General features: G+C 36.3%; 1 protein-coding gene across 5 annotated transcripts in view; it reads right to left on the reverse strand.

Annotated features, from left to right (window-relative positions):
- LOC101414513 (scavenger receptor cysteine-rich type 1 protein M130) overlaps positions 1-25,129 on the reverse strand; it is a 118,703-nt gene that overhangs the window by 13,490 nt on the left and 80,084 nt on the right. For 4 of the 5 annotated variants that reach the window (XR_011646658.1, XM_058282720.1, XM_058282718.1 and 1 more), the window contains 6 exons: positions 18,883-19,032; positions 17,713-17,799; positions 16,140-16,466; positions 13,267-13,587; positions 11,017-11,337; positions 10,217-10,537 (listed from right to left, as the gene is read on the reverse strand). Coding sequence is in view for 4 of the 5 variants with exons in the window: in XM_058282720.1 (XP_058138703.1) it covers positions 10,217-10,537; positions 11,017-11,337; positions 13,267-13,587; positions 16,140-16,466; positions 17,713-17,799; positions 18,883-18,925 (1,420 nt within the window). In the remaining variant the exon portion in view is untranslated. The remainder of the gene's footprint in view (positions 1-10,216; positions 10,538-11,016; positions 11,338-13,266; positions 13,588-16,139; positions 16,467-17,712; positions 17,800-18,882; positions 19,033-25,129) is intronic. The other variant, XM_058282721.1, reaches the window with a different exon arrangement.

The following is a 25,129-nucleotide window of genomic DNA, read 5'->3' on the forward strand; positions in this document are numbered from 1 at the left end:
TGTATGCACTGCCTCTACCAATTTGATCTGCTCTAAGTTCCACACCATGGCAGTCTGGATCTGCCATAACCATTTTGAATGATTCTATGTAATGTTTGCCAATGTACTTCCAGTTTTCAGACCCTCCTTTCTCCTGATTTTCCTTTGTATCTGACAGCACCGTATCAGAATTCTTCACTTTTTTTCTGACTCAAGGTACTGTCCTCAACTTTCTTCACTTCTCAGTGGCTGCTTCCCTCAAATGCCAATAAATGTTATAGACTCTACTTTTCTCTTGATTTCTACATACATAAAAATATCTTCTTGGATGTCTGGGACTTAAATTGCTCAAAACTGCATGAAGTATGTTACTGAGAAGTTCACTGTATTCTTTCTCTCAATGAATGATATCCAGTCCACATTAGATTTACCTGAATTTAAACCACTTCTTTGTCTCACAGTAAATAATGGTAATAACAACAACAATAAGGAACATTAAACAAGCACCTATTATATATTAGGCCTCTCACTAACTGTTGAACAAACATATTTAATTTAATTCCATCAATTGCCTTAGGGGATGGTTATTAATATCATTCTGATTCTATGGACAAGAAAATTAATTGCAGAGATGTATAGTAATTTGTCCATTGTCACATAGCTATTTGGTGAGGAGCTAGACTGGAAACCAAGCCATATTATCTTCCTGATCCCAGAATCTTGACCATCACTACACACTTAAAATGTAGAATACCACTAATGTCTGTCAGTCATCCAGCATATTTCATCTCCTCCATATTTACTGACATTTTTTAGTGTAATTTATAATCTTCTCTCAGGTAGTCATTTGCAATAGTTTCCTAAGTTGTCTCCTACCTTCAAAGTTCACTCTCTGAAAAATTTATGCCATGATCACAAATATCACATTAAATGTCAATTATTTCCACATGATTTTTCAAAAATCTTCAAGATAATTCAATGTTTCCTAACCACTTATAAGATTAATTTTCCTTTCAACAAATATTACTAATAATCTACAACATTACCTGATGGTTTTCAACCTTTGATTTTGAGTGTTATAGAAAGTCTGTCACAGAGGTAAATTTGTCAGAGAAGATATATAATAATTGTAATATTACTACTATGGAAATAGTAGTTAATTTAAAAATAGCTAACATTTATTCAAGACTTGCTATAATTCAAGTTTTCAAAGCTTATTATTACTGCAATTTTTCTTTTAAGACAAAAATTCAGAATCCTTAATTTTAAGGTTGAGAAAAATGTGAAGGGATTCCATTTAACTCAAAATGCCTGCAAGAAATCCAACTGCCAATTGTTAATGTTTGACACCTGCATATATAAAACACTTTGAATTTACAAGATGTTCCACATTTACTTGACCAATATGTTAGGTAATTTAACATGCTTTAATGTCTTAACATGTTACTTAATAAAACTTATTGTGACAAAATACACAGTGATTTCTTGTATTTGGTATTAAAAACTCCAACTGATGGTTGCTACTTGATGGTCAGAAAAATAAAATAAGACAAAAAACCATACATATTATTATTAATATATAACAATGCCATGGAGTGCCATGTTTTAAATGTTATTATTGAAATTAAACCTGAAAAAAACTACAAAACCAATACATATGTTACTTTAAATGATGAGATAGATCTTTTTCCTATGCAGTAAAGTGAAGATAACAAAAATCACATAATTATTAACTCCTCTTTTAAAAAAAAAACTTGGGTTATAATCACTTTCACAAACAGATATTTATAAACCATGAGGTAGAAAAATCATACTCATGGAAGTGATGTATTTGATCTGTTATTAATTGGAGACTCAATAACCAAACTGGGGTCAACCAATTCCTTACAAAAACGTGGATCTTCCTCCTCTGCATGACAGTGTACTCCAATACATCAGTTCCATTTTCGTTTTGATAAAACCAATCAAATTTCCTGGGTTCTTTTATGGCAGGTAAAAATGAATGGATTTCTATATCTACTTGCTGGGTCTCTGGATTGTGGCTTAATATTTTTTCTGTTCTTGTAATCATAGACATCAGGAGAGTAATCAGGTATTAGTTCCAAAAACTTAAATCCATTTTTTCTCCACCTTGAAAGGCAGCTCCTAACAGTGGTAACAGACTGTAGTCCTTCTTGTGTTAAAATAACACAAGAGTTATTTTAAAATCTGGAGTTAAAATAACAGCAGATGAGTCTGATATCAATTCATTTCATTTCTGCTGCTTTGATAATCACTGCTTCTGTTTAAAATACAAGGAATTCTTTGCCCTCATCCTCAACTATTCTCTCACATTTCCTGACCCGATTCCCTTCCAAGAAAGAAGGTCCTTTCCTCTACCCAGTCCCCTTCCCAAACTCTTGGGGACAGAGAAATTGAGAGGAGGACTAGGAGCTTGTCTGCTACCATTTGAGTCTGAGTGCTTCCATCAGGTAGCACTTGAAGTCTGTGAGGACAGCCTGGGTCCTGGACAACCACTCTCTGCAAAGAGGCATGCTGTCTTTAAGAAACCTGCATCACAAACTGCAGTACTCTTAGATATCATGCACAGGAGATCTGACTCAGAACTGGTGAGTGAATCTGAAGATGTTTTTCTTGTCTTGCCATTAAAAGGGGTAAAGTTAAAAAACCTGTTTATCCATCCAGTCTGTTTGCAGGTATGCTTCTCAGACAGGGTTTTCCTTTGAAAGCTCAGTCGATATTTCTCTTAGGACTTCCAGATCTCCAAAACGACATTGCTGACCTGTCATTGGTTGGTTTGTTAGAAGCCTCGGGCTCGGAGCAGGAACTGGGACTCTTTTCCACAAACGCCTCCACCATCTTTCTTTTTACTTTTACCAAGGCTGTTTCTTCCTGGGGAACCTTTTGGAGGACTACAGTTCTGAAAGGTACACTCTCTTGCTGCCTCTGCTTTAGAAGACGTGGGGATCTTGCTGTTTTTTACTGTCACAATTCTCCTTTTTCTTTGGTGAATTTCTTTTGGTCTCTGTCTCCTCATCCATTACCCCACATACTGTTTTATTTTCCTCATCTTCCTTTTTTTCCCTCACGCTCTACTCTGCTATCTTTGGCAACAGATCCGAGGTCTTCCCATTGTTACTCTCCTGCCTCTTCCATTGCTGTTTTGAATATTTATAACCTAGTTCAGCATCTTTCTCCTCAAACGTAAGCACCCGCTTCTTTGCTTTTGTAGGTAATCCAATGAGCACCATCACCCTTAGTGACTACTGCAGAATCCTCAGCAGCACCTTTCTCTTCTAACTTAACTCTAAGGCAGTTGTTATCTTTGCACCAGGTGCCTGCTCTCGGTGTGGGGCAGCCACCCACCATCGAAATAGAGACTCAGAAGGCCCCAGAACTGAACCTGAACAGTTGGTGGACGTCACTAATGAGATCCCTAACTCCTCTGCCTCTGTTCAAGTTGACCAGAAGACTGTGCATTGCTAGTGGTCAAATTGAATCCATAACCCAACTGTCTGGGATGCTTCTATCTTGTTCTGTGCCCCAATTTATTCTAATTGAATAGTTATTTCAGCACAAAATTCCACTAAGATGGATTAGAATCATATGATTCCATTGCACTTTTGGACAGCCCTAAATGTTTAAATAAAGACAGTTTTTTAAGATCAAACCAAATTCAGCTTTCCTATAACCTCTGGTGTAGTCGTTTGCATCCATCTCAAGCAAAATAGAACAAACCACCACTAGAGAAAACAAAACAAAAATAAACGATTTTCTCTTACATGTTGAAAGATGTTTAGCACTTGAAAATGAATCCCCTTCATAAATATCCTCTTGAGACTTTCTCCTAAAATATTTGTGCTCAGGGAAAAGAGAAAGTTCTCCTATCCAGGAAGTGAGGGATAGGAATTTAGTTTACTTTTCTTCCTAAGTATAAGGTGCTTGGAGACTTCATTCTGGCTTTTATTCCATGAGTCTCCTAGAAAATACTAATACACCATGGTTTGTCTTCCTTGTATCATTTGGTATGTACATAGTTAAACAATTAGAAATTTAGACCTTTAAGATTCTATTACTACAATTTTACAGAAGTCCTAAGGTGAATTTCTGAGTCTGTGTTTAGCTCCTTTGAGCAACAGGCTTTCCCCAGGCCTGTATCTATATCCATATCTTTTACTAAAGAGATGAATAAATGAAGAAGTGTAAGAAATACTTAGTTAGAATTACTGTCTTTTGTTTAATAATGGATAAAACTTACAATATGATTTAAAGAAGCATTAATAGATTTTCATTTAGCTATTTCCAGACTAAATGACGTTTAACTCATTCTAGTCCCAGAATTCTTCCCAAACCTAAGCAGAAAGATAACACAACTTAAAATGAAGAGTTCCTTAAGGCCCAGTGCCTCCCACAGTACATATCACAAACCTAATGTCTGGAATTTAGAGTAATTTTGTGACCAAAATTTCTTAGACCTCTTTCTGATTGGTTTGTCTAACTGGAACATCTGAGATAAATTGTTACTTTATATTTTTAATCCTCATGTTTCACTGAGATCTTCCAGTCCTTTTTAGTCAGCCTTTTTAGTCAGATAGCCTTATGCCATAGAAAACCTCAAGAAGTTGAACCTGCAATGGAACTTGTATTTTGAGCTGGGCGAGAACAGAGATGCACTACCATCATTTCTTTCGGGAAATCTGATACTATCAAGGAAATCAAGAAACAAAATTATAAACTCTTTGCAGCAAACCAAGAAGAGAATTAAAATCCAGGTCTTAAAATATGTGGAAGGACTTCAAAAGCTACAGAAATATAACAAAAGAGTTTACAAAAAAGAGTAAAGAGGGCACATGGCAAAGGGCACAAACATGAATAAAATAAAAAATAAAAATTTACACTTCTGTAAGGAAAGGAACTTGCCTTACGTTGCAATCTAAAATTCCTTGTACGCCACAGTTGGGCCAGGTATACTGACTGGAACAGGGGAGCCCACAGGCAGGGCCCCACAGGCAGGACTAAGTGTGGATCACATGTTAGGTGTGGTCTGTGCATGATAAAAATCCCGTTTGCCAGGGAGAAGAGCAAAATAAATAAACTTGGAGTCCGTGTGAATAACTATAGATATAAGAAAATTTCCTTCCAGCCTGGAGCATAACCTTCTTGAAAATAGCTGCTCCAGAAAAATGGTTTCCTTCAATGAAGAGTAAGAAAAAAAAGAACAGTTATGAGATCTGTATGAAGAATACCATGATATCAAAGAAGGATAAAAACAGGAAAAATAAATGGCAAACAAAAATAATCCAAAGAAAAATGGTGCCACAGAATAGATGAAAAAATTGTAATAAAGTATTCCATATAGATTTTTAAAAGGTTGATGAAGTAATTGCCTATAGGAAGCAAGCACACACATGAGAAGGAGCTCAGAATATGGATAGTATGACTGACTACAAGCAAAACTGATATTTGAGCTCTTAGTCCTCAGAAACCAAAAGAGTATGAAGAAATTTAAACTATCAGTGAAAGAAAAACTTTTGGACTGAGTACAGAGGTGTGAGTTCTTTGAGCAAAATGTAGAAATGAGATAAGAGAAAGAGTGGAAATGAAAAAAGTAAATAAAAAATAAAGTGTTAAAATGCAAATGACAGATAACAATACGGGAGATAAAGAAAATTGGGCATATGCATAATTGAGGTTCATAAGAAGAAAACAGACATATTGGAACAAACAAATATTTAATGATATAATTCAGGAAAAAAATGGCACCATTTTATATATTGACAAAGCTTTTCCCATTTTAAAGAAAATAGGAACACCAATAGCCAATAAAGCACAGCAAAAAAGAAATACAGTACTACTGATAGAATAAACCAAAGCTCCAGCTTTCAAAGCTCCATTCACCGGTTTAGAAAAAAAAAAGAAACATCTACCATACTAAGAAAATAGGGCCTAATTTCTCCATACCCAGCCAAACCTGGTAGTTCTGAACATGCAAGAAGTAAGGAAATACAGTTTTCATGGGTTCTTGAAGAATTTATTAGAGAATAACCTCAACAAACCAAGAAATGAAGAGAAAAATTATGGTAAAGGATCTAATGGCAAGCTTCGCATTAATTTAACTTGTAAGAAAACAAATGTGAGAATTAAGGTGAAAGAATAGAGTGTTAATATCAACATCTCTGAAAAGATAAATGTAATCATACTGTACTATTTTTTTTTAATTAGGGAAGTGGAAAAGAAGGTGAGAGGTAAAGTAAGCACATTGAATTTCTCATCTTTAGTAGCTGCAAGTTAAAAAGTCAGCATAGAATGGTGAAAAATCAAATAATGATGGTAGAAGTATATGTAAGAGTATGGAGGTTAATATTTAAAACATAACTTAACAATATGGAGCAATAAAGTAGAGAGAGTAGAAGAGGCATAAAGAGAAATTATCCTCATCATTATTATCTTCATGTGATAGCAAGAGATACTGTGTTAATAGCGAAAAGAAAATTAAGTAAATTATATAAGGTTTTAAAATTTTTATAGTATGGCCTATAGTATATCTCTTCTCTCATTTTAACTTGAGAACACTGATTTTTATTATGGGCAGTAATATGCTCTTCTAAAGAGAATCATTCCTCAGAATTCCTTTCTAAGAAGTTGGAGAGTAACATTGTAACAAGAGGGTGGATCCTCTGGGAAAGTTTTTTTTTAAAGGACCTGAGTCAGCTTCTTCTTCCTTGTGATCTGTAAACCAACTCTGCAGAAGTCATGTTAGAGGCATGAATGAGTAGCAAAGTAACATGCCTGAGTCCTGAATGTTCCAGGAGAAGTTGTATCAGCTCCAGACTGCCTGCCTGCTTTTGGAATTATTTATGGGAGAAAAATAAATCTTGTGTTTAAACTTGTGTTATTCTGAATTACTACTCTTTGCAGATGAACAGAATCTTCAATAAATCAGAATGTTTTATTGCTAGTAAGACAGTCTAATTATAAAACCCCAAATTACATAACCCCAACCATTACATGGTTGAATGGAGTGGATAGGAAGCAGGTAATAGTCACTCTGGTATTATAAGCTGAAAAGCTAATCAATCCTATTAGCTATGATAAGGTAGTTGGAAACTTGTCACCTTGAAAAGCAAACTAGGTGCTTGCTAAGGTTGCAAAATTAGAACCTATAGTGGAAAAGCAATTTTAAAAAATGGGGGAAAACTCCAGAATGTTGGAATGATCTGGCTCCCTCTTGCCGCTTTTAGCACTTAAAAAGAAGGGTGAACTCAGGCAAGAAGTAGCCAGACTCCAAGCAGAAATGGGGGGAGAAGTATCAGTTTTGTAAGCGAGGTGTGCTCTGCTTGCTGTTGCTATAGGGGGTTAATTGGGAGTCCAGTAATTTGGAACTTGTAGGACTGGAAAGAAAAAAAACCCTAATTATCCTGCTCCCCAAATTGGTGAGGTTAAAAAACGGCAAATTTAGCCTAAGATAATATTGATTGTCCGCATACAAGAGGAAAGAGTTTACCAGCAAGGACAGGAATTAGGTCTTGCTTTTCCTCCTAAATCATGGTTTCGAATGATTTCAAGGCAGTGGCCAGGTCAAAATATGTAAATATGCTCTTTGAAGATGGTGACTTTCACAGGACATTGGGTTAATGCAAATAGATTAGAAGCTTACTAAATTTTGGGAGAACTGTTTTACTGATTGTGAGAGCACTTAGCACCAACCAATGATTACTCAATCTTTAATGCAATCCAAGGGTTCCTAAACCAATACCAGCAAAAGGTGGGCTGTGAAAGGTGCACAATCCCAGATAGATATTTCTTCCACAATGACCTCAAATGTGGCCACAGAGACCAATGCACTAGAAGAATGGCCCAGAGTGTAGACCCTACCCGTGAACAACAGGGAACAGTGGACAGAGGGCATTTTCTTGTGGCAGAACCTGGTTTCACAGACTGACTTGTCAAGGCACTGAGTCCTTATACTTTCTGGTCTGGGATTTGATAATTACTACAGAAAATGGAACCACTAAAATAGCCTTCAACTTTTTACCTTCTTTGCTTATTATAAATGGGGGGGGGGGGGGGAAGTAAACTTTGCCTTTCTTAAGCCACTACTATTTAGTTTTTGTTTATGCAGCTAAATTTAAAACTAGTTAATAAAAAATAAAATTAATAAGAAAGATTTTTCAGAGAAAGATTGTCAGACATAGAAATACGATTACACATTACCCATTGCAAAACATCCCCAGAGGATATTTTTTAAATTGTAGCATAAGACCTAATATGACAAAACATGACATGTATACATATCATGAAAACATAACAGTAAAAAATTGGGTTGTTAAGATCAAACTATCATGTCAAAAAATAAAACAATCAGACTATGTTTTAAAACAAATCCCATCTCTATTCTGAGTAAGATTGTTGTACCTCAAGCAAAATGATTCATAAAGGTAGAAAAATAATAGACTAGAATGAGTAAATAATATCAGCAAGTTCAATTAAAAAACCATTCAACCATAAAATGATGGAAACTTTATGATCCTAAAAAGACCAATTCACAATGATTACATGACAATCATAGGAAGATCCATGACCCAGATACATAGGCCATCAATACTGACAAAGTAGAAATTACAGAGGTATAGGATAAAATAGGCAGCAACATATTAGTGGGTGAAAATTAATTTCTCTCACTAAACTCAGGTCCCATTATATGAATGTGAAGATTCAAATTTATTAAGAAAACTTCAAATTGCAAATAAGAAATATGCCTGCCTTTGGAACATTCATAAATGTTGACCGATAAAATACTAAAAGCAAAAGTAATATGGACATATTCTCTGTTTACAATAAATACAGTCAAATAGAAATTGAATAATTAGATGACAAAATGTCCCACTCCCTGGTTTTGCTCTTATACTGTTTTCTCTATAATCTTCTATTATTTTATGGGTTGAATTGGTCCCTTGATAAAATATGTTGAAGGTCTAATCCTGAGAAATGAAGAATATGATCTTATTTGGAAATAGAGTCATTGCAGATGAAATAAGGCAAGTAAAGTGAGATCACACCAGAATAGGGTGAGTCCTTAAGCCTTTGTAATGCATGTCCTTATAAAAGAGAAATTTGGACCCAGAGACAAACAGATGGGAGAAGGCCATGGATTGCAGGCAGCCAGTGGCAGAAGGCAGGAGAGAGGTGGAGAGCAGGCTCTTCCCTGCATGTTTAGAGGTCACACAGCTCTGCCTACACCTTGATTTTGGACTTCCCACCTCCAGAACATGAGACTATACATTTCTGTTGTCTTAAGCCATCTGGTCTGTCCGACTTTTATTACTACAGCCCTAAGAAACTGATACCGTGTGAGTAAGCTATGGCAATATATTATCTTAAAGTTGTTAAAAGAGCATCACTCTAAAGTTAGCATTTGAACAAATATGATCAACATGCACTGCTAAAGAATGTCCACAAAGGTAGGCAACTCATAGCTCATTTTTGAGCTTTTTAAACAGTTTGCAGGGAAATAAAGGCATATATTCAGAAAAAAGAGAATTCTTCCACAGTAATATGGACGGAGGCTAAGGTCCAGTTGTGTCAGTTTATCCAACATAATTATTTTTAAATCATTTGCTTCCACTCCCATGAAAGATGCATTTAAGTTCTCCCTTAAAAAAATTCAAATCCCCTTAATCTTTTACACCTCCACTGATTTTAAAAGTATGCGCAAGAGTTGGGAATCAGCTAAAGTCAGCAATAAACCAATACCTCTATCAAAGGTACAAAATGGAATGTAAATTAATCTGAGAGTCTCATACTGGAATTTGTATTGAAGTTTTCTGGTTTCTTGAGAAAGAGCTAGTCATAGGCGCCAAAGTTTCTCATAAGCTTCATGGATATTATTGGAAATGTACCCTCTTGGAATGAAATTTCTTCTTGTATACATTTAAATGCGATTAAAAGGGAAAGTTTCAGTTGTATATATGTCATGAGAATAAAAATTTAAAAACAACAGCAACATAGGACCGTACAAAATAAACAATGAACCCTAATGTAAACCATAGTAAAATTATTATAAAATTCTCTCATTAGTTGTATGAAATGTATGAAATGTACCACACTAAAGCAAGGTGTTTATAATGAAGGGGGTATGGGAACTTTGTATTTTCTGCATGATCTGTCTGTAAAACCTCCAACTTTCTCTGTAAAAAAAAAAAGGGAGGGTTAAAGGGAAAAAAAGAGAAACTCTTACCTGAGCAGGTAACTTTGGCTGCTTCATAGTGATCACAGGAAAGTCCACCCCATTGCCAATTTTTACAGTCCCAAAGAGAAGTTTCATTTCCATGACAGCTGCTTACAAACAGATATGTGTCTGTTGCCTTTATTTTGGAATAAGTTTGATAAGATGTTTTGAGCGCAGATCCACACCCCAGCTGCCTGCAAACCACATCAGCTTCTTGCAGTCCCCAGCCTCTGTCACACACTTTTCCTACCAGTTTTTGAATTTCTACTTCCACTAAGCCAGCACAGCTGCTGCCTCCACCTACAAGTCTTAGTTTCACATCTGATCCATCTGCAAAAGAAACATACTCTCAGGCCATCAATACATATGGACATTGACTCCCAAAGGATTTTTTTGACTTTGGTCTTCCCCAGGTACAGGATTACTGAAAATCATGGCTTACCTACCTTCTGTTTTTTCAGAATAGCAAGTATAGACATCAATTTGGTTAGAAATGGGATAATAGTTTTAAGGGTTAATAAAAATTTTAGTGGCAAAAAGCATGAGCAAGTCAGATATAAAAAGCAACCTATAAAATTTTGTCTTTCTGAGCTCCAGGTTGATTTAGAAGTCTGTGTGCCTCCTAACAGAAGTCTGACTACAGAGAATAGAGTCAGACAATCCTACAAACAAATCAAATAATGACTCCTCACAACTATAAAATCACTGCCAACTAGGAATTTTTAGATCTTTCTACATCTCACATCTCGTTGCTGTTCCTCCTCATAAAGAACATAGGTTTTCCTTTGGTTCATTTTGTTTTAACTTACCTGAACAGGTCACACCAGCGTCTTCAATATGATTGCAGTAATGCTTTCCCCATTCGTTCAGTCCACACTGCCAGAGAGTAGACTCATCCCCTTGGCAGTTAACACTGCTAAGCCAAATTTGTCCAGAGCCCTCGCTGGCATTAACTCGTCCAATTGCAGTGATGGCAGTAGGACATCCCAGTTGTTTACATGTCACAGCAGCATCCTTACTGTCCCAGCCGTCATCACACACTGTCCCCCATTCTCCTTGAAATTTCACTTCTAATCTTCCTGAACATTCGTTGACACCATCTACAAGTTTCAGGCCCATATCTGCACCCTCTGTAACAGAGACAGAAAACAAGTTGGTGATAAGGAAATAATAAGCATCAGGCGACCATAAGTTGCCTTCCCTGAGATAAATAAGGAAGAACAGACAGAGAAAAGGAATGATACAGAACCACTGAAAACCATTAAAGATGGGAGGTGGAGTGGGCATGGCAAGAAGACAGGACTTTTCGGTATAGAAAGCTCTTACTACAGTTAGAGTTCCTGACCGGAAGCACAGGAACTGAATTTTATCTGGAGACATGTTTGTTTCACCACCACAGAGTTTTGTTGGAATTGTTTACTTTCCTTGTTAAACTCTATTCACACGTCTAGGTGGTGCCCACATATTTGTTACTTTATCCAGTGCTCAACACTTCTTTCCTCAGACTGGGCCCACTTCCTTTGGTTTAACCACACACAGAAAAAAGATTCCTTGTCATTACTATTTTCATCTTCCCCTATTCAATACTCTTCAAAGAGCAGGCCTCAATTCTGAGAGATATCCAGTGATAAATAACCCTTTTTCTTCTGGCAGTTTCAATTTTTGTTGCCACAATACTGCTCACTGTGATTCTTTAGCACGTGTGAAACATTTGAGAAGAAATGTGCTGTTTGGAGGCCTAGAGAGATTTTGATGGGTTGAGATGAATGGAAGGCACATACTGTGGTTTTTCCATCCCAAATCCCTTTTACATCCTTCAGCTAAAGAAAATCCATCTTTCCTGAGGGAGTCCATGCTTTATGGTTCAGGCTATACTTAGTCATTTTGCAATGAAAAACCCAATTCAAGGAATGGAGAAACATACAGTCTTGACGGCATTGTTTACATCCTGAATCCAGCTCTACCTGAACCCATGTCCCCTCCTGGATTCCCTGGTTTTGTGAGTCAGTATTCCCTTTCAAAATTAGTTTGAATTGGATATTTTTACTCAAGTTATATTCTCTCAAGTGTTTCCTGGAATTTAAGGCCTACTAGGTCTCTTTCAAATAAGAAACTGAGTGAAAAAGGAGAGTAGCACCCTTGCACACCCAGACCACTTGCCCCTGTCTCTGATCTAAATGTGTAACCTGAGTCCTCTAGTCAAATCCATTGCATGTTCATTCTAAAGACATTGCAGAAATGAAGTTTGAATAGGAAACCATTTTCTATCATTTGATTCAGTGAATTTTAACTAACAGTTTTGAAAGCTTGGGTTAATGTGGCTAAAAGATTTGTGTATTACAGAAAGATAAGGGAGGTGGTATTCTCTGAAAACTCATCCATGGACTTTAATCTCATCTATTCCTAATTTCTAACTCAGTTGTTCCTCTAGTGTTCAGAAAGATACACAGATGAATACAGATTAAATCAATGAGATAGACAAGTGTCCTTATTAATGAAAAAAAAAATGAAGAGAAAAAAATGCTTAATTATATTCATATCTCACAAAACCAAACCTTGTATTCCTTTTTTTAACCTTTAGAATGACTACAGAGATTCATAATTAGATGAGATAAAAGTGCCTGAAAATAACTTTTTAGGAGGAATATTTCCATAACTTGTTGAGCTGCCTTTTTCTATTCTTTTATTTTCGTGAATTTGAAATAAAGTTGTTAATATAAAAAAATCTTATTCAGAGAGCAAAATTTCCTAGTTCAGCCATTTAAAATTTTTTAAAAATTTTTCTTTATTTTAGTTTTATTGGATTCTACTCTAAATTCTTCTTTCTACTCTCAATACCTGGATTTCAATTTCATTGTTCATCCATTCTCCCCTAATATATATATTTATTTCTGGTAAGGTTAAAAATTCCCATATGTCAGAAATAGAACTTGAAGTAATAATGAGATGACAAAGGAAGCAGATTTGATTATATTCTTAAGAATTCAGACTTTTCAGGCTACTGGCATTTTTCTTTTGTCCTCCCACGCAGAACAAAATAAACCCAGATCAGTTCTTACCAAAGCAAATCACTCCAGCATCCTCAGCATGTTCACAATTATGCTTTCCCCATCCCCTGTGATCGCAGTTCCAGAGAGCTGACTCATTTCCATGGCAAACGAGATCATCAAACCAGATTGGTCCAGATCCTTCTCCAAAAGTAGCTGAACTAGAGAAACCTATAGCACTTCCACATTCAAGTTGTTTACAGATGACAGAGGCATGATGCTTGCTGAATTTATCATCACACACTGTTCCCCAAAGCCCTTGGAATTTGACCTCTACTCTGCCTGCACACCGGTTTTTTCCATTCATCAACCTCAGTTCCAAATTGGATCCATCTAAAGTAGAGAAAAGAGCAGAGTTCAGAAGTGATATTCATTCAGAAGTCATTTTAGAAAATCACATTCCCTGGACACTAGGAACTTGGTGCTATCCTTTAGGAGCTGTGCCCTGATTTTGGATGTGGCTCAACTTCACATATTGTAGAATTGAAATCTCTTGTTATATCAATAAAGTTGGGGCTTTCAACACTCTCTACTTAACAGGGACAATGATTCCAGATTAAATATTAGTTTCTTTGTTTTTCACTTGACTCAGAAGTAAACAGTCTTCCATGTAGAAATAGGTAATTTGACTAAAATAATTGAAAAAGTTATGAAAAAATACAATTGGTTGGTACAGCAAAGTAAAAATGACAAACTAGTCATTTACTGAACACTTAGAATCTCTATTTTAATCATTCTTTATTACAAACAGTGCAGAGTATGAATAATTGCCTGAAGTTGAATTAGAAATTAGAAAATAGAGAAAACAAAGATGAAAATGCATAAGTGTGTATCATAGTTTGCAAAAGCACCCTGTGGTACAGAAAGTTCTCAGAAGTTGAGGGGAAAATATCAATCAAAATATATCATTTTTTTGCCAATTTTCTATATCAATCAAATCTCTTCCCCGACAAAACCATTTTCAGTGACAAATTTTTCATAAAGAAAATTCTCTCTATACATTACACTTTAGATTTTTCTATGGGGACTAAAATACCTAGAAAAATGAGATTTTGGTATACCTAAAAAAAATCAAATTTTTTCCTGCTTGTGGTTGAGGGAAATGATTAGAAACACTTCCTGGAAAAAGTAATTCAGATTTAAAAGCTCTAAACTCAAGAGTCAAAGGTCTCTACTTTGCAAGGTTTTTGATTATACACCAATAATAACAATAATAGTAGTTCACAATCCATATAGGCATGTGCTGTTCCAGTGTATCACACATGCCATCTATTTAGGCCCTCATGACAAATTTAAGCATTATATACATTATCATTATCTCTACTTTAGAGATAAGGAAACTGAAGTTAAGAGATTAGCACAGGGTAAAACACCTTTCAGAGTTAAGATAAAAAAAAAAAACAGCATAGCACCAGATTTTATGCTCTTGACTTTTATGCTATATTGCTATATTTCCTCAGTGCTTGTGACAATACAAAATATCCCAGGAGGCAGAAGTTAGGAAGATTGAGTGTCAAAGGGAGTGCAGACTCTCAGAAATGCAAACTTTGCAGCCTCCTGGAACCAGTGAGTCATTGACTGGCTAAAGATTCCTTTCTCATATTATGATCTAGTTAGAGCTTTACGTGAAAAGATGAGGAAGCAAGATCGATTAGTTCCACCCTTAGGTATAAAAGACAGAAAAGTAGAGTACAAAGTGCTGCAATGGTGTTTTAGCTAAACCGTCAGCTCTATAGACAGCAATAATTTTAATAAGAGCCTGATTTATTGTGGTTTTTTAATTTGCCATAGATGTTACTTTTGATATTCATTATCTTTTCTCTCACTAGTTATTAACAGTAAAAGCCAAGGAGAAGAAAGAGAAAGAAGAGGAAGTGAGAGAGGAGGGTAGGGGAAAGAGGGGAAGGAGATCATGTTTTATGAGTCATCAGCAGGGAGCCTGGAATAAATTAATATTTTTCAACATCTATTACATAGTGGAAGGAGTACCAATTGTCTTTTATCGATCATATCATTGAGTCCTCAACAAATGAAGTTCAGGAAGATTTAACAACTTGTTGAAAATCACTGCACTAGTGAGTGGTTGCACTGGGATTAATTCGGCATCTTTCTGGATACTAGCCTGTGTTGTTTCTGTTACTCCACAGCGTCTGCGGAGACCTCAGCCCTTTCAGTTCTCTGGGTGAGGTAGTCTCTGAGAGAGAGAAGTTGGAGGGCAAGAGGTTGCATGAGGACCAATACAATGAGAAAAGGAGAAATGGGGAGCCCAGGAGTCTGAATAGAGTCTAACACGTGACCTTTGGGATATGTCAGCAGAAATTCAGCATTCTGCATTATTGTGAGGTCAACTGAGATAAAAAATTTATGAAATACTTTGTATATTGAAACCATTGTGTAAATGAAATTAATAGTGTTGAAGTCTGTAAAAGTAACTATACTTTGCAAAGAAAGTATCCTTCTTCCAGGATCTGAAGGAAATATTAGTCCCAGGGATATTTGTTTCTTGATTCAATAAATTGTTTATCCATGAATGCACAAAAGGGCATTTATGGGCCAAAACGTTAAGCCAACATGTTAATATGAAGATGACTAGGTATTACTTTAGACGTAATATTTTTACATAGGAATCAGAGGTTACAAGAGGACTACTGAATACAATTTCAGGCCATCCACCGCATTGATCAAAGTGTCCAGAATCTCTTTTGATTTTTCACTTTTGTAAATATGGGGCTGCCATGTGTTTTCTGGTTTCTTAACAATGGATTAGGGAATTTTGTACATGGTTTATGTAACTACACAAAAGGGGCTCCTTTTATCTTTAACACTGTACACACTTTTTTCCACATAGTATTTCATGGTGAAGCTTTGATTTATGCAAATCTTACCTGAGCAGGTCACTCCAGCATCCTGTTGATGAGTACAGTTATGTTTTTTCCATCCTTCATGTTTGCAATCCCAAAGAGCTGGCTCATTGCCTTGACAAGAAACATGGTCCATCCAAATTGTTCCAGAACCTTCACTGAAATTAGTCCATCCAGTAGCTGTGATGACAGTTGGACATCCCAGCTGCCTACAAATCACAGTGACATCATCCATGTCCCAGTCGTTATTACACACTGTTCCCCACTCCTCCTGGATTTTCACCTCCACTCTCCCTGTACACCGGTTTTCACCAGCCACTAGTCTCAGCTCCTTGTCTGTTCCTCCTGCAGCTTTTGGTCAAGACGGCAGTTGGTCATGGTCACAAAGAACAAAGAGAGAATTACTATTCTTCAAATTGCTTGTTTATCTTTCAAAGTCTGATTTGAGTACCATTCCTGGCCCCATTCATGCTGTAATAGGAGAATGCTATTTCATAGCCATTTAAATGTAAGTATCAGCAAGAAAGTTTTCAAATAAAACAATGGCATAAAATCAGTAAAGCTAAGGAACAAGACACTATATGATATCTTCATTTATTGACTGATGACCTTTGTGAAAGGTAATTTCTATAATTCCCTTGGAGAGTTTACTATTTTAATATGATACAGCGAAATTTAGTAGGAATGAGCTACATAACTTTCTCTAAATCCTAAAGTCAATAGGAAGAAGTCTGATAGTTGATCTGAGGATGAAAAGAACAATTGTAAATAATTTAAAACCTATCTCACATATATAGGTAACAGCATGGATTTTAAAAGTACTAGATGGAATCTAGCTGAAACTAATCTAGTTTAATGGAAATTAAGATGCAAATAATTTTCTTTCATCATGAAAGAATCCCTTCTTTCTCTGCCAAAATAAAATTGTCCAGCTGGGAAGCAGATATGGCTCAACCAGTTGGGTGCCTGCCTATCACATGGGAAGTCCCAGGCTTGGGTCCCAGTGCCTCCAAAAGAAGATGAGCTGATGGGGCATCCACTACAATGAAAACCACACTCACTGCAATGAGCAGATGCTTAAACTAGCAGATGTCACAATCCAGCAGACACCACAGCCTGTGGGGTGAGGATGTGGTTCAGGCTGTCGGGCCCTCACCTCCCTTGTGGGAGGTCCTGGGTTTGATTCCCTGTGCCTCCCGGAGAAGGTGAGCAAACAGTGAGAAGACAGAGGAACAACCCATCTTGTGGGGGGGGAGGGTAGATAAAAAATTGTCTCAACTACCTCATTCCCTAAATTAGGAACATAGTGGTCTCACAGATATCTATCTACCTGTCATCTCTCTTTCTGTATACTCTTAGATGAATTTCAACACTTGAGTTTATTGAAGTGTTCCTAAAGTTCCATTTTGCCCCAATAATACTTTGGCAAATTTACTTGTAGCCATAGCCCACTCTGACATTAATTATTAAGAAATAATGTTCTTGAAGGATGGATAGGTAATATGCTCTATGGAGTCAAAGGACCAGGTATTAAAAGTATACAATAAGAAACTAAGCACGTGACGTAAGTCAATGAACAATTTGCCAAAGTACTCACCAAGAGAACCAATGATAGAACAGGTACTGAGAAGTAAGATCATAACAATAGTGAATGGACTCAAATGGACAAAACATCTCCTAATGTCTGAGAGAAAAAGAAATAAGGCAGAAGTTTAGTCTTCCCAAAAAGAGATTTTGGAGAAGACAAATGGTTTCAGAGACTTGGGATTAACAAAGAAGCTCAAACTAAGAAAATCTTTCCTTTTAAATGGCAAGGCAGACAGGAAGGATATCACACCCATGATCATATACTCTCAATGAAATAGATTTGCAAATGCCATATGTATAAGCAATTCAGGGGAGGGGGATTAGAAGAAAACTAGGGGAAAACAAGCATTACAAGGACATGACTTAAATCTGGAAAATTGAAAAGGCATCAATGAATCTTGCATGTTGGCAGTTTACCTTGCAGGCACTAGGCAGCTTTCTTGTGATTTCTACATTCCCTTAATTATTCAATATACAAATATTCTGATTTCCCAGTCTGCAAGTACACCTGGTCTACTCTGTTAGATGGTAAATTCCATGAAGGATGGATTATATCTATTTGGTTCACCATAGCTTCAGGCATACATGGCACAATGGCTGCTGAATAGTAATAGCTGAACAATATATTCATAGAATAAAATGACAATGTTTTTATTTCAAAGACCCAAATATTGGGTCAGATCTTCCATAACTAGCCTAAAACACTCTTTAATGCTGTTTTCACTCCCATTACTCCTTATTACTCTACTTTAACAATATTTTAAGGGTAAGAAAGTTAGAAGAGTTTAACATATCCAAATAAATCATGAAGTAGACCTCAGAAGTCAGGGGTATTATTATTGTGAATTTCTTCCAGTTGATAATTTTCAATCAATATTTATTTCTATATATTATATATTTTGCAAAGAATATTCTTTTGATACTCAGTATAGTTCAGTTAATTTCAGTTACTCAGGTAATTTCACCTCAACATTGTATTAAATTGATGCCAACTTTTATTTCATCTAAAATCTTCAATTTGTAATTTATGACAGAGGAAATGAACTACCATCTACCAATGAACTTAATGTCATTTTCCCATTCCTTCCTTTCCTTTCCTTAGACCAACCACCCGTAAATCACTGACAGAATAATTCTATACCATCTGTGGGAAAATATAAAATAAATGAGAAGCATTTACCAGAGTCATAGTCTTCATGTAGCACCATTCTTGGTTTGTCCATTGCAAAATTTTATGATTTCAATGATTCCCAAATCTCGCTGTATTGTTTTGCCAGAAATTGTCTTCTAAGGAAGAAGAACTCTCATGAATTCTGACAATCACTTCACCCTACAGAAATGAATATGTTACAAATTGGAGGTGGAGTCAACCCAAAACAAGAAGTCATTAAACAACTAAAGGAAATTGAGAAATATTCTTCACAGTTTAACAAAGAGGAAGAGGAAATATTAACTTGCATACTATAGAAAATATAAAAAAATGAATGAAATATTTTTAGTTTTTCCACTTTATTTCAACTAATATATTGGAAACACAAAAAGCTAGTACTATTATGTGGTTAAATTATGCAAAAAAATGAAAGTACAGTAGATAATGTTTTATCATTATATCCACATATTATTTTCATTACCAAGTTGCCCAATGAATAATTTTGTGTAGATTGTCAACACTTACATTTCATTTTTTTGTGGATGAAAAGATCATTAGAAATAGCCAATAATTTGAATTATTCCATAAATAGTGGAAAACTATAAAAAAGACATAATTTTGACTCTAAAGGATGCAAAGGCAAGTAAGGGAAATACATGTGATAGTAATAACAACATAGATTCAAAATAAAGAGATAAGAGGAAAATTAAGGACAAGATGATCATACTTACTGGATGTAGAAAAATAGTTAGAAAACCCTTTTCTATAAGGAAATTCTTTAATTGTGTCTTAAAAGTTTAGAAGGTGGAATTACAGGAAATGGCAGAGTAAGGAGCTCCAGGATGCAGTCCTTCTACCAGAAGAACTATTAAATAGGGAGAAACTGTCTGAAACAACTATTTTTAAACTCCAAAAGCCAGTAGAATACTGTATACTATCCAGGGAAGAACAGAAGACCAGTTGTTGCTCACTCCAGAAGGCAGTTACAGAAGCTCATCCACCATTTTCATGGTAAGACACCATGGGTCCAGCCCCTGGCTAGTTATCTGATGACAGAAAGGAACATAAAAATCCTCTTCCTCAAGGCCAGTGTTGTGCATGGCTAATTACTGCTCACAGCTTTATATAACTAACTTTGGAGAGCTGGGGATCCAACTCTGAGGAAGACCATTGTCCCAACCAGCCCTGGTCAAAGTTGGCGATGGAAGAGATCTAAAACAATGTGCTTCCTCAGGGCTGTGGGGAACTGTTAACTGAAAGATTACCTTTGCCAGGCATGTCAAGAAGCTCATCATTGGGAAGTTCTTGGTGTCCTTCCTGATCACCTCCCCAGAGCACTTTGGAGCTAGTTTTTGCATTTTTCATGGGTCCCTAGCCCTGTTTTGACTTGGAAAGATTGACTTGGAAAAGTCCTATATAGGGTGCCCTTCTTCCCAGAAGTTGCCCTCCAGGCAAAAACAGGTTGAAATAATGAAAAGAGTGTAAAAAAAACAAAAAAGCTATAGAGGCAAGATTCTAGAATAAAGACCAGCCAGCTTCAAACACCTGGAGAGGGAGGTCTGTCTCCTGGGAAACAGAGGGGACAGCCAAACTTCTGTAAACAGGGGACTCCAAACCAACTAACACGCAAAGCCCAAGACAAGACAGAGGCCTGGAATGACAGGGAAAAGCAAGTATTTGCCTTGGGCAAATCTTCCCAATAGGAGAGCTGAAGCTCAGGAAAATCTTTCTTATCACAAGATGGTTACAAAATCAGGAAACAGACATCACAGGGAATAAACCCCAGCATTAATATTTTAAAATATTAAAATATACAGTGTGCAACCATATTGTAAGACAAAGACATGGGAAGAGATGGCTTATCCAGAGGAAAGGGATAAAAATTCACAAAACAACAATGAAGACCAGAATGTGGACATACTGATTAATACCTTTAAAATATGATCTTAAAAATGCTCAGGAGATGAAGCAGAATACAGAGAAAGAACAAAAAGGTAACAGGAAAACAAAGAATGGGCAATATGAGAGTCTTTGTAAAGAGACAGAAATTTAAAAAGGAACCAACCAGGGTACAGGAGTTGAAAACCATGATGACTGAAATGAAAAATGCCCAGGAGGGTTTCAAGAGCAGATTGTTTTCGGAGAATAAGGAATATGTGAACACAAAAATAGGTCAATTGGAATGATTCAGACTGAGGAGTCAAATGAGAAAAGAATTATAAATACAAAAGTCACTTAAGATTATCAGGTTAGATTGAGTGCTGATTTCTCATTAGAAATCATGGCAGCAAGAAGGAAGGGGCTGATAATACTTAAAGTGCTAAAAGAAAACAACTGTCTGCCAAGAATTTTATATCCAGTGAGAATTTCTTTCAAAAATGAGAGAGAGATTATGATATTCCCAGATAGAAAAAGTTGAGTATATTCATCACCACTAGTGCTGCTCCATGAAAAAAAAGACCTTTGGTAAAGGTAACTATTTGGTATTGTACTATAATGTTTGGTATGCAACTCCACTTCTTACTACCAAAGGTGCTAAACTACAAATGCATAAAAAGTAATGATAAATTTATGGTTTCGGAAATCCAATGTATATAGAGGATAGTGGTAAAAGTACAAAAAATAAGGGGGGATGTAAGAGTATAGGAAAAGTGTATGTGAAAGATATTGAAGACAGATGCTATCAAACCAAATATGATGGCCATAGATTTGGGATGTTACACTTTAACCCCATGGTCACCACTAGGAAACTATATGGGAAATATGTCCACATAGAAGAATTAAGGCACTCAATAGGGTACAAAACAAAATAAAATAAATATAAAGGCAAGCATGAAGAGAAGAATTGAAAAATAAAAAAGCTGTAAAACTTGCAAATGCTAAACGCAAAATGGCAGAAGATAGTCCAACATTATCTGTAGTGACTAAATGTAAAAGGATTATACTCTCCTATCCAAAGGCAAAGGTTGTAAGAATAGATATAAAAGCATGGTGCAACCATAGTCTATCTGCAATAGACACACTTTAATTCAGAGCTACAAGTTAGTTGAAAGTGACAGGGTTGGAAAAAATATATCCGATGCCAATACAACCAAAACAGAGATGGGATTAGTTATACTAGTATCAGATAAAATAGACTTTGAGTCAAAATTATTTATGAATGTCATTAAATACTGATAATGGGGCCACTTCAACAAGAAGATGTAACAACTGTATATATATGCACCTAATAGTAGAACCCTGAAATACATGAAGCATATACTAACAGATTAAAAGGGAGAAATTGACAGGTCTACATTAATAGTAGGAGACTTTAACATTCAATTCTTTTTTTTTTTTCTTATTTCTCCCCCCTTTCCCAGCTCCTTTGTCTGTTCTCTGTGTCCACTCACTATGTTCTTCTGTGTCTGTTGTATTCTTATCAGGTGGCTCCAGGAACCCATCCTGGGTCTTCCAGAATGGGAGAGAGGTGATCATTCTCTTGTTCCACCTCAGTTCACTGCATCTCCTATTGTCTCTTCTCTGTGTCTCTTTTTTGCTGCATCATCTTGCTGCATCAGCTCTCAGTATGGGCAGCACCACTCCTGGGCAGTCTGCTTTCCTGTGCCGGGCTGCACTCCTTGTGCAGGGGGCACTCCTGTGTGGGGTGACACTCTTTGCATGCAACAACACTCCACATGGGCCAGCTGACTATACAGGCCAGGAAGCTTGGGGTATCGAACCCCGAACCTCCTGTATAGTAAGAGGATGCTCTATTTGTTGAGCCATATCTGCTTCCCCATTCCATTCTTAATAACAGGTAGAATAACTAGTAAGAAGATCAATAAAGAAGTGTAAGACTTGAATGATACAGTAAACCAACTATACCTGCAGACTTGTATAGAACACTGCACCTAACAATAACATGATATATATTCTTTGTGAGAGTACATTGGTCATTTTCCAGGATAGACCCTGTGTTAATAAAAAAAGTTTCAATAAATTCAAAAGTATTGAAATCATGCAATGTATATTCTGTGATCACAATGAAATAAAGCTAGAAATCAATAACAAAGGGAGAAAGGGAAAATTCACAAATATGTGGAAATTAAACAAAATGCTCTTTTTTGTTTAAACAATATGCTCTTAAACAACCCATGTATTAAAGAGGAAATCACATGTAAAATTAGGAAATTTCTTCAAGCAGAAGAAAATAAACTTATGGAATTTACAAAGACAGTGTTGCAAGGGAAATTTATAACTCTAAATGCTTACATTTAAAAATATGAAAGACCCTCAAATCAGAGACCTAACCTGAAAAATGGAAGAACGGAAAAAAGAAGAGCAAATTAAACCCAAAGTAAGCAGAAGGAAGCAGAAGGAAGGAAATAACAACAGAGTGGAGAAAAACGAAATCAAAACAAAGAAACAATAGAAATAATAAACAAAACTAAATTTGGTTCTTTAGAAAGATCAATAAAAATGACAAAACTTTAGCTAGATGGACAAAGTAAGAAAGAGAGAGGATACAAATAACAAAATCAGAAATGAAAATGGGGACATTACTTCTGTTTCCACCGAAATTAAAACGACTAGAAGAATCAGCAGTGTTAGCTATATTCACTATAATGTGTTTCCATCAACTATTCATTTCCACAGTTTTGCAATAAACCTTTATCACCAGAGCTGCAATTGAAACATATTGTGGGCCTGTCAAAAAAGGACTGTAAGGAGATGCTACTAACAACAGTATGCCAATAAATTAAAATACATAGATGAAATGGACAAATTTTTAGAAACACAGAAGCTACCTGCATTGTCTCAATAAGAAATCAAAGATCTCACCAAACCAATTACTAGTAAAGATATTAAATCAGTAATCAAAACCTGCCCAGCAAACAAAAGATCAGGACTAGTTAGCTTTACAGGGGAATTCTGCTCAACATTCCAAGAAGACTTAACTCCAATCATTTACAAACTCTTCTGAAAAATTGAAAAGGTGTGAATACTCCCTAACTAATTCTATGAGGCCAACACGACCCTCCTACTAAAACCAAATAAAGAAACCACAACAATTAAATATCAATATATTATCAAAATAGAGGCAACAATCCTCAACAAAATACTAGCAAGATGAACCTAAAATGGTATGTAGGAACCTCTTATATTTTTAATGTAACATTTTTTGTGATCTATGTATCTTCAAAAAATACAATAAAAATGCTCATAATAAAAAAAAAGTAAAAAATAATGTAAAATATCTTATTAATAATTTCATATTACTTATATGCTGAAATGACAATATTTGAATATATTAAATAAATAAAATACATTATTAAGAATAATTTTAAAAAGATGAACCTAAGAGTATATTAAAAGAATTACACACTGTGATCAATGGGATTTATCCTTGTATGCAAGGCTGGATGTTTTTAACATATGAAAACCAATTAATGTAGGATTGTGGGAATATAGTCGTCTGGTCAGGTAGATAAGGCTCAGCTCTCAGTAAAGCAACAGAGAAGTATCCGGGGACTTTCTTGGGGAACTGCTTTGGGGTAGAGCAAACCAGGACACTCCTTCACAACACCCAGGAGAGTGAGGGATAGAGAGACCGAGAAACCAAAACAACTAACTGTGAGTTATTAAGCCTCAGCAGCCAGGAAGGTCTCCCCTCCCCAAACCCTGAGACATTAAGCCAGGGTAAAACTCCCAGTGAATTTTATCGGACAGGAGAGTGGGCATCTTCCTCCCTGCCAGCTGCTTTGGATATATATAGAATGGGAAGGTGTTCTGGATCATCTAGGAGGGGGCTGAAGGGATAAGGAAGCCTGGAGAAGATTGTGAGCAGCATGTAGATACCACCCTCAGGGCAAGTAGCATAGGTGGAGCTACTGCCTCCCAGCCCCGAAGGTAGTGTGAGGGTGGATTCTCTGGGAGCAAGAGGGGTCTGGGAGGGTGCAGGGTGGTTTCTTTATGGTGAATTTGGCCACCTGAGTCCCCTTGACTATCAGAAGAGACCCCAACTGGACAGGAGAGGGGAAAGGGATCTCCTCCGGCAGGCTTTCATGCCCAGCCCCCCAGGTAAAGAGAGAAAGTAGATCAGAGAGTAGGTAGGGACATACAGGTTCCTAATCAGCAAGACTAGCAAATTGCAAGACATCTAACCTGCCCAAGAGAAAGGGGGTAAATAACCTTCTGAAAGGGTAACTAACCTTAAGAGACAGGTTAGTTCAGTGGAAGAATTCCTTTCTTGCATATATGAGGTCCCTGGTTTGATTCCTGGCTCTTCTTAGAG

Source organism: Dasypus novemcinctus, chromosome 20, assembly GCF_030445035.2.
Source record: "Dasypus novemcinctus isolate mDasNov1 chromosome 20, mDasNov1.1.hap2, whole genome shotgun sequence".
Taxonomy (NCBI): domain Eukaryota; kingdom Metazoa; phylum Chordata; class Mammalia; order Cingulata; family Dasypodidae; genus Dasypus; species Dasypus novemcinctus.